This window comes from Haplochromis burtoni, unplaced genomic scaffold (genome assembly GCF_018398535.1).
Source record: "Haplochromis burtoni strain Fernald_Lab_line unplaced genomic scaffold, NCSU_Asbu1 Contig_5, whole genome shotgun sequence".
NCBI lineage: Eukaryota > Metazoa > Chordata > Actinopteri > Cichliformes > Cichlidae > Haplochromis > Haplochromis burtoni.
The window spans coordinates 3,523,035-3,537,911 of record NW_024582366.1 but is presented as its reverse complement, the minus strand read 5'-3'; the positions used below and the strand labels follow the sequence as shown (position 1 = coordinate 3,537,911).

At 42.3% G+C, this 14,877-nt stretch overlaps 1 protein-coding gene across 1 annotated transcript in view; it reads right to left on the bottom strand.

Annotated features, from left to right (window-relative positions):
• Positions 1-3,304: 3,304 nt before the first annotated feature.
• The window catches only part of tsc22d2 (TSC22 domain family 2), a 33,609-nt gene continuing 22,036 nt past the window's right edge, over positions 3,305-14,877 (bottom strand). The window contains exons 2-3 of the mRNA XM_005920954.3: positions 6,051-6,102; positions 3,305-5,727 (exon numbers count right to left, since the gene is read on the bottom strand). Of these exons, the coding sequence (XP_005921016.1) occupies positions 5,437-5,727; positions 6,051-6,102 (343 nt within the window). The 3' untranslated portion in view covers positions 3,305-5,436. The remainder of the gene's footprint in view (positions 5,728-6,050; positions 6,103-14,877) is intronic.

Sequence of the window (14,877 nt, the reverse complement as noted above, 5' to 3'; positions counted from 1 at the left end):
CTCTTTTTAATCTGACTTGAATTAACCTTGATGAGATTAGATGCAACTCTGTAAAGCTCTGACAAGGAAACTGGATCCACATGACGCCACCTGTAAACACAGAGAACGGCGTTCCAAGGAAATCGCTGTTTTCTGCAGAAAAGTGCAAGTAAGGGCTGATCAACCTGCTGTTTGACTCAGACAAGGCCAACTCCTGATACATGTTATTCCAGATTTTAGGTATAAATGTTGAAAGCATTCACAGTTTTCAAGAGAAAGAGGTTTGAAAGAAAGGGAAGCTTAAGAAAGACTCTTACAGCCCAGTGCAAACAGCATTAGCTGTATGTGTCGACTGATGTTTTGCAGTTCAAAGAGGCAAAAGGTGGCTGTGAAGAAGCTCACATGGGTTTGGAAAATTTCCCACTTTTTATAAGTAAATGTTAACTGAAGTGCAAGCATGATTTCATGCTTATTCAGTTTCGTACAGAGCAGTTTCCTCAATTTATCCTCACATAATCACACCGACAGATATTTGCATGTAGCATATATTTCCAGAGAAGTCATAAATCACATATTTTGCTGATGGGGAAGGGCATTCGGTTTATTGCCTGTTCGGTCGTTGCCAAAAATCAAATTGAGCCAGTACCGAAGAGGTTATGACAGCCGAGGGTCCGTTTTAATAAATGAAAAGGATTTATTACATAAGAGTGTCCCAGAAAAACAACTTAGAGTTAAATTGGTTTACATGTGACCACAAACTCAGCTAACTGAGAGACTCAGGCCAGAGGGATACTTGGAAAAGAAAAGCACGGTATTCCAAATAAGCTGAATAAAGACCTTTCAGTTTCAGGTGTTGTAGCTGTGTTGGTTTGAAAATAACTAACTTTGTTCAAATTTATGCCTGAGATGTCAGGCAGGCGATGAGTGATGCCTTCATCTGAGCTGGTGTCAGTTTCCGTCCTCCTTCAGGAGACGTTGAGGCAAGCAGGCAGAGTTACTTCCTCCTTGGAAAAATGAATTACTCAAAATGAGATATGTTTTTCCTCAGAGCTCTATCAGTCTGTGAGGAATTTTGGAAGAGGACAGATGATTGTTACGGTGATATAATGAGGTCATAGTGGGCTGCGTGCTTCGTTACACATGTAAACAGCTATTTTTGGTCAGAGCTTTGTTTTCATTGTGAATTATTTTAATTACAATCATTCATCAGTCACTTTGCTAGTTAAGTCTTGCTAGACTCCCTTTTTCCTTTGAGATGGACTTAATTCTTCGTGGGTTAGATTCAAAGGTGGTGGAAGCAAAATATGTCAAGCACATATCCATTACACCAGCCTGAGCTAGTGGTATGAGGTGGGATGGATCCATGCTTTCATTGTGGCTGATGCCAAATTCTGGCCATACCATCCAAATGTTGCTGCAGAAATCATGACTTGTCACTTGCCAACTATTTTCAATCCACCATTGGAGGAGTCCATGCAAACTGTAGTCTGGCTTTCCTGTTCAAAGCTGACTGGAGGGCCACCCGGTGTGGTCTTCTGCTGCTGTGGCTCATCTGCTTCAAAGATGTGTGTTCTAAGATGCTCCTCTGCATACCTTTGTTCATACAAGTGGTTATCTCAGTTGCCGCTGCCTTCCTATCAGCTTGAAGCAGTCTGGTCATTTTCCCCTGACCTCAGGTAACAAGTCATTCTTACCCAGAGAGCTGCTGCTTACTTATTTTCAGTCTGTTTGTTTTTTTAATTCTGGTTGTGTGGGAAAACCCAGATTAGTTTCTGATGCATTCAAACTAACCTGTCTGTTCCCAGCAACCATGCCACATCCAAAGTCATTTAAATCACCTTTCTTCCTCATTCTGTTGCTCAGTTAGAGCTCAAGCAAGTCCTCTCAACCATGTCCTCATGATTAGACACCAACATGATAAGACACTGCTGACGAATTTGGCAGCGATGCTAAGTGGTGAGCGTGAGGCTCCTCATATCAGTCTGGGGAAAAGGGAGGGGAAGATAAAATAATAATATTTGTAATAACAATATTGAATTAGGAAGAAAAAGAATAGTAAAATTAAGAAAGATATTGGGGGAAAATATATGGAATAACTAACAGTCCCCAAGTCAGCAGCACTGGAATGATGGAGAGCCGACTCACAGACTATACACAGAGGGTAGCTTTGCAGGAAGAGGTTACCCAGGTCAACAGCAATTCTGTTTTATGATTCATGGAGTGAAAATTCTCCTCTGTCTTACTGTCTTTCAATGGGACACGTCAATTTGGAGACAAGTTCGCTGCTACAGAGCTGAGTCGACCCTAGACCTGACCCTCTTTAACAGTCCTGAAGACCCAGATGAGCCCATAAGCAGGCTGTCGATAATATTAAACTGAATTCTGTGTTGCTCACAGGAATGATGATGAAAGTGAGCTGGAGCCCCTCCAAAGCAGCCCACTCTTCAAGTTGACCAAATCCTTGAACTCAACCTCCAGCTACTGTGAACAGGGTGGAGAGTAGATATGGTATTCAATTAATCAGTATCATTATAATACAGTATTATTAATTTATTACTAACACATAGATATAGATAATCCAATAATGACAGGTTTTATACATACACAAGACCTTGGCAATAGTAGTGCAGAGAATTCTAGCAGTAGGGGTTTGTAATTGTATTGTTGATACCGGTAAGTCTCCTAGGAGGCAAACCTCGGGGGGGTGAAGGGATGTGGCATTCCAGTGTGCGTGGTGTTATATAACTGCAGCGTGGTGCCAGGTTAGCATGCAAGTACTTGTCAGTAGTAGTGCTTTGTGTGTATATCTGATTCTCCAGATCCCTTTTTGTGTAACTTTTCACCCATATAAAGTTTATTGTGAACAGGTGTACCTAATGAAGTAGTTTGTCATGTTTATGTTATATTCATTTCACAGGAAAATTGAAGTCACGAATGTTTTCTGTGCCTCTTCAGACAAAACCACCTCACACACAACTACTAAACGTTAATGAGCCAGCTCTCAGGTTGACCCCGTTTTTCTGCCATCATCGACTTCACTTCTGTATTTGTTCCCATGCAGGACCCCTGTAACCTACAGCAACTTTTTCATTTTACAATATTGTTTATTTGCCTGTTTGACACTCTGGGAGACAAAAAGCCAGATTTAGGCAAAAGAAAAAAAACTGTAAGTATATGATTTAAGGTGAAATCACAGGATGTGACAAATTTTATTTTGTAATTTTGCTGCTTACAAGAAAATAAATCTTGGTAATGCTGGCAGGATGACACTTTACATATCCCCCGTGTGTTGCGAAAGGAAGAATAAAGACACATGAAGACATTCTCATAATAAAACAGTAATTTATTATCTTTTTTTTGTTGTTGTCATTGACTGAAAACTAGAATTGTCTGAACAGCACATTACAAGGGCATCGTTAAGATATTTTCTCCAAGGCTCAGTGATCACTTTCATACAGTACATTTGGCATGTACACGGTATCTCCTTCAAATGAAAGAACAGAAAAAAAGAGAAGCCCATTTGCCAAAAAAGAAAAAAGAAAAGAAAGATGACTGATTGTACAATTACCAAGCAATTTGGTTCTAAGCCACAGAGAGAGATGCCGATGGCCTGCTGACAGCAAGCGTCGGCAGAGGAGGCACAAAAGATGCAATTGCAGACAGGACATCCCATAATATGCTCATACGCAGCTGACTGAGTTCCAGCTTGAAAGTGAGAAATGTTTAATAGTTTGGATTGTTTTGTGTATTGCTGTTTAGTTTTTGTTTTTTCCACTGTAAGCAAACTGTTATTCATTACAATTAAATGGTGCATTCATCAAAATCTGCAATGTAACAAACCCTTCTCTATGCATATGAAATTTAACAGCATTTAGATGAAAACAAAGACTGCTCCTTTTCTCGCCTCATGCACAAGACTTTTCCTTCCATTCTTCTTCTTCTAACTCACACCATCAGCTACTTACTCCAACCTCCTATCCATTTTCTCTCTCAGAAACCTTCAGATTTTCATTCAACAGAAAAACAAGAGTTCTGGATAAAAACCATGAGGTACCGAAGTGGTCCGATAACAGATCACGCAGAATATGCAAAATGGCGACAAAGAAGCACAAGGAAGGAGAGAGTAGAAAAAAATATATATAAGTGCGCGGTTTAAAATAAAAAAGGAAAAGAAAGACTTACACAGCTTTGTGTCTTTGGTTATAAAGTAGGTCAAACAATTTTCACAGCTTTTCATCCCCCCCAAAGCCAAACCCAGCAAATTCATTTTCGTTTTGACAAAGAAAGTCTAGAAAAAGTTAATCAACAGTTTTCTTTATCAAAACATCCCATCACATATTATTTATCTTAAACAACAGGTGTTCTCCCGTACAAACTGCCCATGCTCTTAATACTTTACACTTTACAAAATATACATTCAACCTGGATTTCATCTAATGTAAGCGCAGCTTTAGTGTTAGCACTATTTCATGAAGAGGCCAAAAAAGTTTTTTTTGGAAACTTATTGCCTACCTGTTGAGAACTACGAGTTGCAAGAACCTATCAAATTTAATACCCGACAGATTCTAAAATACCAAAAAGAAAAAAAAGGTTTCTTTTTTGTTTTTTAATAAGCATCTCCATGACATTGTTCATTTACATTATGAAAATAGCAGCCCTGAAATAAATAAACGCAAATACTAAAACTGAACTAATGAAAATTTATTATGATTCATGTCAAACGTATGGTGGCTCTGAGAACAACACAAGATTTTTCGATGCAGCATATAACAAGCCGAGGCTGTCGGCTCGATCCGCTCGAGCTGAGCCGCCTGCCGGCTGCGTCCTCTTGCGCTCAGGAAGGACGTATCCTCCAAACCACCTCTCCATCACCCTCTCTGCACTCTTGGCCTCTTCCAGCCCTGCAATGACGTTGGGTGCAGACACTGGGAGGTCAGCCCCTGCTGGATGTTTCCAAGGATCCACGTCACCCCTCTGGTCCCTCACAGGTACACGCTGCCGTCTTCCCCCCATTTGTTGCCCCACAAATCCAGCTCTCTGTGCCCTCTGACCCCCTTACACAACATCAACATGCAGTTGCTGGTTTTTGTTTATTTATTTTTTTTAAATGCACACTGGCTGCCCTGCTCCCCCTCACCCCCCACCCATTTGCCCCCCCATCTTCTCCTTTTTCAGCTCTGTTGCAGCCAAACACAAGGCCCGAATAAGACTTTGCACAGGATGGTAAATGTCTTAAACAACGTGAAGGCCTGATGACATCAGCACACTCTGAAACGCGGCTCTTAGTGACAAACACAGATGTTGCTTTGTTGATTTGTCCTCAAGTGGAGCACTTTGAACCCAGAGCAGAGTCCATTTGCTGTTTGGGGTTAAGGGGACGGTAGTAGTTAGTTGTTGCCTTTGCTAACAGACTCCTGTCCGTGGGACGTGTGTTTCTGACAGTTTATAAAGAGGGAATCACGCTGAGGTGATGTCGGGCTGATGAGGGACGCTCTGGCTTCCCTCGTGGTGAACCAGAGAGGGGGTGCTGTTTGTGACGAGCGGGTGTTGCTGCTGCAGCGGCGGCGATCTGCTGCCATGGGTGAGCTGATTGGTCAGATGGCTGAGCTGCTCCGAGTTGGCCAGTGACTTCAGCACGGCGTTCTCGCGCTCCAGCATAGAGTTTCTCTCGTACAGCTCCTTGATGTGCTCCTTCAGCACCTCCACCTCCTCACGAACAGCATACATCAGGTGACTCTTAACCAGATCCTGACAGGGAGGACAAACTAAAATTAGCACAGAAAAATAAATGTGGTCTTTGTACCGAGGCGTCACTGCTGCAGCTGCTTTTTAACAAATCCCCGGTCAATCAAAAGGGACCAGCAGCACAGAAGCCAAATGTTTGGGCAGATTTGAGGCTAATTTTTCCTCTGTTTCCTTCTACAAGACGTTTCACGTTCATCCTCTTTCAAGCACTTATCTTAACATCAGCAAGGTAAAAGTTATTGTGAAATGTGTAATTGTACAGACTGGCAAGGAATCCATATCACAGGATTCATTCTGCTATGACTTAAATATGTGGAAAAACTCACCATTGCCTGCTCAATCTTGTTATCGATGGCAACGACGCTGGCTCCCGAGGCACTGTGGACGGAAGAGGAGGAAGTTTAGATATCAATCTTGCTTATGCCCATCGGACATTTCACATTCACTAAGTGCCAAAATTGGCTCTCCCACAACTTGAGTTTTCACTTGCATCGCTCAGGTGAATCAAAGCAAACCCTCGAGCGTTTTCACTCATGCAGATTAGCTTCTAGAGAATGAGATTAGACCAGGAAAAAACAAAACAAAAATAAAACGCGTACTATTTTTAGTGAATATTCCATTGTGTTTAACACAAACTGGCAGAGGGCCCATGTTTGGAAACGCAAAAATGCAAGACTGCACGCTACAAACGTGATGCTGTTTTCAGAGACCAGAAGCACGGGAAAGATTGAGGTGGAAGGTGAAGACATATCTTGTTATACACACCAAACTCTGTTTCAGCAACAGCTTTATAACCCGGACTTGAAGCCTTTGCTCTACACGCCTGCATTAAGTGAAGTTGGCTTTCATCGCTCACACTATCTGTTCAGTATAAACAGCTGTCAGACTCTACTTTCAAATGTGCCACCAGTGAATCAGAGCATAGCAGCAACCCATAGAAACCAAGACAAAGTTCCACTTGTTATAACAGCTAAATCAAAATTCAACTATCTGCACATATATCCAGGTCAGACAGCATCTATGCATGGCAGACAGGGAGTCTGGTCAGTCTTGCAAAACGTGTTCGGTAATCAGATTACATCATCAGTGCACGCTCTCTTTTCTAAATTATATCTGCATAAAATACCAAGCACCCACTTAGCTCCTCTCTGCCTCTTACATCGTTATAAAAACATCTTGATGTGGCCTCAGAGGAGCTCAACCCTGTAGTTTACATCTCACCATTTCTTCACCAGAAAGCGACGATTAAGCGTTTAATTAAAACACGACGATTAACTTACGAGTCCGTGCTACAAATCCTCATGAAACCAAACGACGCCGACTTTTCACCGTTTGCCCTTTAACCTCCTCCACAAAAAGCGCCTTTGTTTTCGAACGATCACCGCCCTGCTCCGCTGTGGGGCGAAAACAAAGGCAATCGATGTGTTCTGGAGCCGCTGGACGGCGCTCTGACTGGGAACTGGAGCAGCAGACGGAACACAATGTGCAGACTGCCTCTAATTATTGTTTTTAGAGCGTCCACGATGTTAAAAATTGGTTAACGTTATAAGAATGTGATAAAAGTAGATGTGAAACAGTTTCCTTTGAATTAAAGACAGACGCAATTATTGTGTACCGAGGTTGGGGGTTGTAAGGAGCTTAAGTTAAGGGAAAAAAAACATTTGTTACGTTATGTTTACATCTTTTTTTAAACGTAATTAGATAAAAATTAAAATTAAAAAAAAAGAACGTGGAAATCGCACACTGCGCTAACATCAGCCTGGTACCAGTCTATCCATCATTTACACTCCGCGTGCTAGAGCGCACGTAGTGTACGGCTCCGTGGACATCTCGTGGGGGGACACGTGGTATAAACACAGATCAAACTGATGCCATATGTTCGGGAAGAGAGTGGTCAACACTCGGAACAGCTGCTGGCAAAACACCTCAAACTATGCGGGGGACAAAACGAGCGCAAATGGCCACCGAGCAACACTCAAAGCACGTGTAAAAACATTGACAAGGAGCCAAAGGTCTGCAGTTCGTAAATAAGAGTTTATAAAAAAGGATGCAGGTATGTAAATGTTTTCAGTTAGTAACGCAAAGATGCCGTAAAAACTCCAAACGCGGTCTCCATATGCACGCGTAAAATAAGCCCACACGCGGGGACACAGAAACAGCTTTTAAAGGTGTTTACCTGACGCATCGCGCTCTGTAGGCCACCAAACGCCCTGAATGTGGCGGGGATGTTCCCGGCGAGCAGGGCAGGCTGTAGCTCATTTTGCAGCGCATGGTTCCTGAAGTTTTCTCGCGGCTACACGTTTCTTACTGAGTAACAAACACAAACAACTGTCCTGTTTGAGTGGAGGCTCACGGTTTCTTAAAACCACTGCTTGGTCACATGGTGAGGCGGAGTTCAGCCTTCGCCGCCTCCTCCCTCCCCTCACCATTCATTTACTCCGAGAAGCTTCTTTCACAAGTTACATTATTCAGAGCCGAAACGTACGTGCGGAACAGCCACTCCAGAGGCACACGGGAACATATTTAAAGGCTCAGCTTTAATTCAAGGAGAGGCACAGCTCTGTATGTACCCTATATCTTGAGTTAGTGCCTTAAACTCCATCTGCACCATTACAAGGCTTCTGCAGGCCTGTTTCTCCACGTTTATTCTGTCTTTCCTTGAAATTTTGAGTCAAACTTTGCGGAGTTTGGCATATAAATTGTGCATAAAACACAACAAGGAGCGGTAAACAACAGTCGTTTTAAAAAGAATTTGGTGGTTTTATTGATCACATTAAGACTGCATTAAAACATCACAGGAATAAATTCATGTCATTTTCGGCTAATTACATTAGCAAAGCAGTCCCTTCCTCCTCTGTCATTTCCAGTAAAAACACCAAGATTAAAACATGAGATGACTTCAAACTGCCCGCTTATTTTTCCACTCACTCAGTGGTTTACCAAGCACCTAAAATGGTTTAACTAAACGTCTGAGATTAGTCTGCGATAAGAATGGCAGCCAGGGTGTACCCCCACATTCCGGCTCGTTTGACTGCTGGGAGAGGCTCAAGCGTCTCCACTGCCCGTAATCCTGAATTGGACAAGCGGAAGCAAAGGGATGGACGGACGTCAGAGATGTGTAATGACGGTGAGGTAAATGAGTTGCATTCCAGCACAAATCTCATTCAGATATGTGATTTTAAAGTCGATAGATGACGGCAGCAGCAACAGAACACATTCCACCCTTTGAACTGAGCACTTCCACATCTGGGACAGCGAAAGAGATATGTCCACGAGCTTTGGCTGGAATGTGTTGTTATCAATAGCAAAAGACAAGAGGCATGCAGGTTGAATTAAAAATACAAAAAAAAAAAAAGAGAAAAGTTTGGCTTTGCAATCTGTACTTGAAGAGTTAAAGAAAAAGCTAGAAAGGAAGAAACATGTTGTCATTCCATGTTCAAGGAAAACAAAGCAAACTGTATATTTTATTCAAGGAAGAAGACATGTGGTGGTTTATATAAGGACCACTGGCTGTGTTAACCTCAACACGGGCCTTCCCCGCAGACTGCAGCAGAGTACAAATGTACTCACCACCCCCCACCACCCCCAAACAAAGTCTCCGGACCATAGGCAGCACATTCCAGTTCTGGCCACCTCCGGCCCCGAGGCCAATGCATTCAAACCCACAGCCACAGCCACCAGGGCTGGCTGCAGAGTTTCTACCACGCGTGCCTCCCTTTTGACACCGAGCCCATCTCCTCTTACACTGCACGGTGTACCCATCCTCCACCTGGATCCGTGTACATCACAGCAGACACGTGCAGGAGCCAAACAAACTCCCTAAATCATCACACACTGTTTTACAGCACCAGAACGCCAATGTGTTCTCCATTAGGGTCACAAATGCACCGGCACTCGTCCCCGTCCCAAAGCACATAAACACTCTCTGTGGGGGAAGGCAGCTGAATAAATTAAACCTTTGTCTTACAGTAATAACCCCCCTCAACGATCATATTTCAAAACAATAGCTGGAGGGTGGGGGCTGCAACAACAGATGAGTGTGCTCGCTGACAACTCACTGTGGCTCTCGTTCCGATGCAAACGCTGGCTGCAGCCGGCCGCTTGTTTGAAAAGACAGGAGGGTGTAGTTCTGCCGCTGCGCCAGTTGGCGTCAGCAGATGCCCCCGATTAGCTGCGATTCAAAAGTTCAGCAGCTTCAGGAAGACAGCAGTTTAGCTATGACTTCATTATTATGGCACAAATCAGCTTGAAGTTTACGTTTAATCATGACGCAGCTGTAAAATTAATTTTAAAATAAAAAAACAAAGCATGTTTTTGCTCCATCGGAGCTACAGGGGACCAATTCTCTTTTTATCTGTCTGAAAGGGGTCAAAAGTGCTGCGTGACCCAGCAAACAACCAAGCAGGCTCCACAACACTCTGCTCAACTAAACGATCACTCACTCTGAAAACAAAGAAACCAGTATTTTTGCAACAGGGCGTTCTCGGCAGCAGACCTGTGAGCCCCTCATGTTTACCCATCTGCTTAAATCAATCAGATCATATCCAGTTTTTCCACAGAAACAAGTACTAAAAACAGAAAAACAAAAAGAAGAGGAAACTTGGATTTCAGTCAATGCAATGTCTGCCGACATGAACAGATTTTTTTAGAAATATGTTATATTTAGATTTTCAGTTTCTGATCACATCAGCCTAATAAATCAATCAAATCCTCACATGTGAAGCTGAAGAAACAGTTTCAGATTATTTCCTGCCACACAAATAAAACTTTTTATTCACTAGCAAAACCGCAATTAGAAAGTCGTTAGTCAAAATGTTCTATATTGAAATCAGTTATCAGGAAGGGCACAATTTACCTTCTAATGTGTGTGAAACGTGTGAGTCAACACAGCCTCAATGCTTTTCATGAAAATAACCTGAAACTGGAATATTAAAAAGGGGAGAAACAGGTTACACATCCCACAGGGAATTCTTGTGGTTTACTGCAGTTTATGTTTCCTGCAAGCACATATATTTGCATACTGAACTAAAATAATTCCCCAAAGACAACAATCTCAACAAACTACTTCTGTCCTCTATGGGCAGCAAAGCTTCAAACAACTGTGACAATTGCAGGATGCGACAAGTATGTTAATACGAGTCTGTGAACGTGGCACATATTTGGATGCTGTATTGTTGGGAGTATGTCTATATAAGGGGTGGTCCATAGTGACACAATGGAGTCTAAACGAAATAAGAGAGACCACGGGGAAGTTTTATTTCTCCAACACTAAATCAAAGTCACAAGTGGGCGTGTCTGCTGCCACCGAGCTTCCTCGTAAACAGGCCGGAGGAGTTGTCCCACTGCAACCTCATCTGTTGCGCAATATCGCTACACTGCTGCACAAGCAGCTCCTCGTCTAACATACGCGATGTGACTGGAAGGGAACCGGCCCGTCCTTCCACCACATGGACAGCTCCAGCAGACATCTTGGTAAACAAAACCGGATGACGGGGGAGCATGAGAAGCAGTCAAGTCCCTCGGGGGCTTATAAAGCGAGGATAAAATCTGAATTCTTCAGACGGCAGATGAACTTCGTCCATCACTGTTAATTTAAGCAGTCCACAGAAGGCCTTTTTTCCCATAGCACAGTCTTAAACGTGATGTCCATACCTACCAATAAGCAGGAAAACATATCAAGAGACCAGTCGCGTACACGTAGGCCACAATTCAACTAGACAAAAGCTGCTGGTTTAGGGGACAAGCTCACCAAAGCAACATCTGCAATCTGTTCCCCATCTACAACTAACTACTGCTAGTGAAGCTAACGTTTTGCGTTGCTGCAGGCGGTAAGAAGCAAACGGACCAGCAGAAGTTCCAAACATCTCAGGTGTCCTAAAACAGTAGAGTACTGTGAAATCCACTAGAAAGTGTGAGTTTTAAAAAGAGGCTAAAAAAATTAACCAGCAGGGTTGTTTGTTAATGGCGACTGTACTCGACCTCTACAGCTCCTACAGAAATCCATCAAAACCCATATGCAAACAGTGAGAATGCAGCTCAAGGGTCCTCTGACCATAATTACCTAAACACAATGTGCTGCAAGATCAAATTACACTTTTTCAACGCCTGAGAGACTTGAGCTTCGCCACTTGTTTGTCTCAATCTGGATTAAGACCCCCGCTGGAATGTGCATACGTAATAGTTTTGTTCCTGAGGCTTTAATGGAAAAATCCCGGCACCTCAGCGTTAACGGGCCTCTGCATTCAGGGGAGCATTTATCACAGGATCAATGACTCAGCCTCATTTGGGTTTACTCTCTGAAGCGAAGGGTGTGGGTCAGACTAATGTCGTTAGGTAGTACAGTCTAATTACCCCTAATACACATGTCAGTGTCTTTATCAGTGGCACTTCAAGGGGACTTTTGGGAAACGCTGATGTTTAATGTTCTAAACATTGCATTTTAAAAGCAACCACAAGACAATCTGACTACTTCACACCAACTAAATCGCTGTGCTTTAAATAAATGATTAACACCAGCAAAGACAAAAATTAATCTCCTCCTCAAAAAACAGGATACTGGCTTTTAATTTGGTGACTTTGCAGATTTGGTCAGACAAAATAAAACAGCCATTTTTAGTGTTTTCTGACCAAAAGCTGCCAATGTCCATCGTCTACTGTAAATCATATCAGTCTGACCTCATGGTGGTTCAGCTGGTAATTTAATGGTCAGTCAGTGGCTATAGGAGATACCCTGATATATAACTAACTGTGAATGTCTTTAACTGTTCAAGCTCTAGGAGACACGATGTTGGAAAGGCCTGTGTGTGCTCAGCAAACCCTTTCTGGATAAAAACAGATCAAATGTCAGCAGCTTCCAAAGATAAAGTAGCCAGAATGAAAATGCTGCCACTAAAACAGTACAATCTTTGTGACAAGTGGTGTGTTATGCAAGCTTTAAGATCTTTCATGGATATGACTGCCATCCATCAAATTCTCCATGAATCTAAAAAAAAAAAAAGGTGTCCCATATGAGATCAGTGCTCTGTGCACGTCCAGTCCTGTCCTGGCTCCCACACAGCTGTTGGGTAAACTTTAAATTTTTTAAAAATAACTGTACTTCCTTAACAGATAAGACACTGCAAATGTATTGGGATGGATCTGATGAGGATAAGACCCGCCCCCAGGCTTTCGGCAATTACAATCTGAAGTAAGTCCAAGAAATACAGCCCTACAGTAAAGTACACTTTTTTTTCTTTCTAAATAACAAAGGTGCAATAAATGGTGACAGTTTATAAAAGTTATATTTCTCAGTTGTATTTTGAAGACAACTGCAGCTAAGTTGATGAAGAAGTTTACCATGACAGTGTTGTCCAATCAGCACATCAGAAGTGACGCTTCAGCATTCAAGAGTTAAACTTTGTTCCTCTCCCCAATAATGACTGCTCGTTTCTGAGTCATAAACAGTGCTAACATATCTGATCTGGTTTAAATAAGTCCCCGCTGGCTGAGCCTTGGCTGGGCCTGAGGCCACCAATCAGGTGTTCTCTGACCAAATATAAATCTGTCTATTCTTTATTATCCATAATCATCGAGTTGATCTTTGTGGACAGAGGACTGTAAAAGGGTTGCTGCCTGTGGGTTACGTGGGACTAATCACAGCCTTATAATAAATCCATTCAACACAGACAACAGATCGCTTTCCTGCTATGTTTACAAAAGCAGAGTTCAAGTTGTAATCTTGTTAGGTTAAAAAAAATAAATGTGCAGAGTTTTTTACAAGGGAAGACTAAAGCAGAGCTGTAGGGGATCAACTACAGACCAGTGAGACTTTGTGAAATGATGTTCAGAAACAACTCTGCATCCTGTGGTTATACTTCTTATTAGCAGTTAGAAAACTGGAAAAAATAACTAAATCACTGCATGGGAAACCTAAGACTGAATGTCTTAGATGGCATGTGTTAATAGACCTCTCTGCTGAATCACTTGTTATTAACCTCTGTCTCTCTTCCACAGCATGTCTTTATCCTGTCTTCCTTCTCTTACCCCAACCGGTCGCAGCAGATGGCCCCGCTCCTCCCCGAGCCTGGTTCTGCTGGAGGTTTCTTCCTGTTAAAAGGGAGTTTTTCCTTCCCACTGTCGCCAGAGTGCTTGCTCATAGGGGGTCATATGATTGTTGGGTTTTTTTTTTCTTTGTATGTATTATTGTAGGGTCTACATTACAATATAAAGTGCTGTGAGGCGACGTTGTGATATGGCGCTATATAAATAAAATTGAACTGAATTGAATGTCAAAGAGAGAGAAAAGTTACACATGAATGCACATTTTTAGTACAATTATACAAATATGAAGTACAAATTCACTGCCACTGTTTTTATGGGTGAATATTAAAAATTCTGTTCAGTTTACCAAACCTTCCAAATTTAAATCTGTATCCTGATGTTAAAAAAAAAAAAAGAAAAAAGAAAAAGCTATAATGCGTGCCTTCGAGTGTTTTTCGAGTTTTGTGTTTTCAAAATTAAAATAACATTTGCGTGTTTTATTTTAGTCACAAGCAAAAAATTTCTAATGCAGCATTTTTCCACAGGTGTCCAAAAAGGCTTTCAGCAACCTGTGGTTTTAAAACTAATTTGGGTTGTAAAGCTACAAGCTCTGCATTGCTGATAGAGCAGCAGAAGATTTGGCACCGATACGTTTTGATCCCAAAAGCCAACCAGAAATTTGTCTAAAAATGAGAAGATGAGCGGGCACTGTGCTCAACTGAGGTTTTACATTTTTCCATAAACCCACTCATTTTGAGGAATGCTTTAAAGGGCCCTCAAACTGTTTGTGTGCAATTTCCCTCTTCATTTCCAACAAGTCCGACCTTGCAGGAGAGCTGGCTCGGGACAAAGGGAGGTGGAATGAGGCGTCTCCTTCAGGTTTACCTGCGGTTAGTTGAAAAGTTCTGAATAAAGCTGCTCTGTTACTCTCAGAGCCCACAGGCAAAGCCAAGCTGGATGAGGAACAAACAGAAGCACAGAGTCTTTTGCCAGCTGTGACGACGCACTGTTGCTCAACTGCTACTGTTGTCAAGTAAACAAGGACCCTTATTTAGGTCATATGGACGATCTCGTGCTTAATGCAGTATTACGGGGCGATCGTGGCTCAAAGAGTTGGCAGTTCGGCTTGTAACC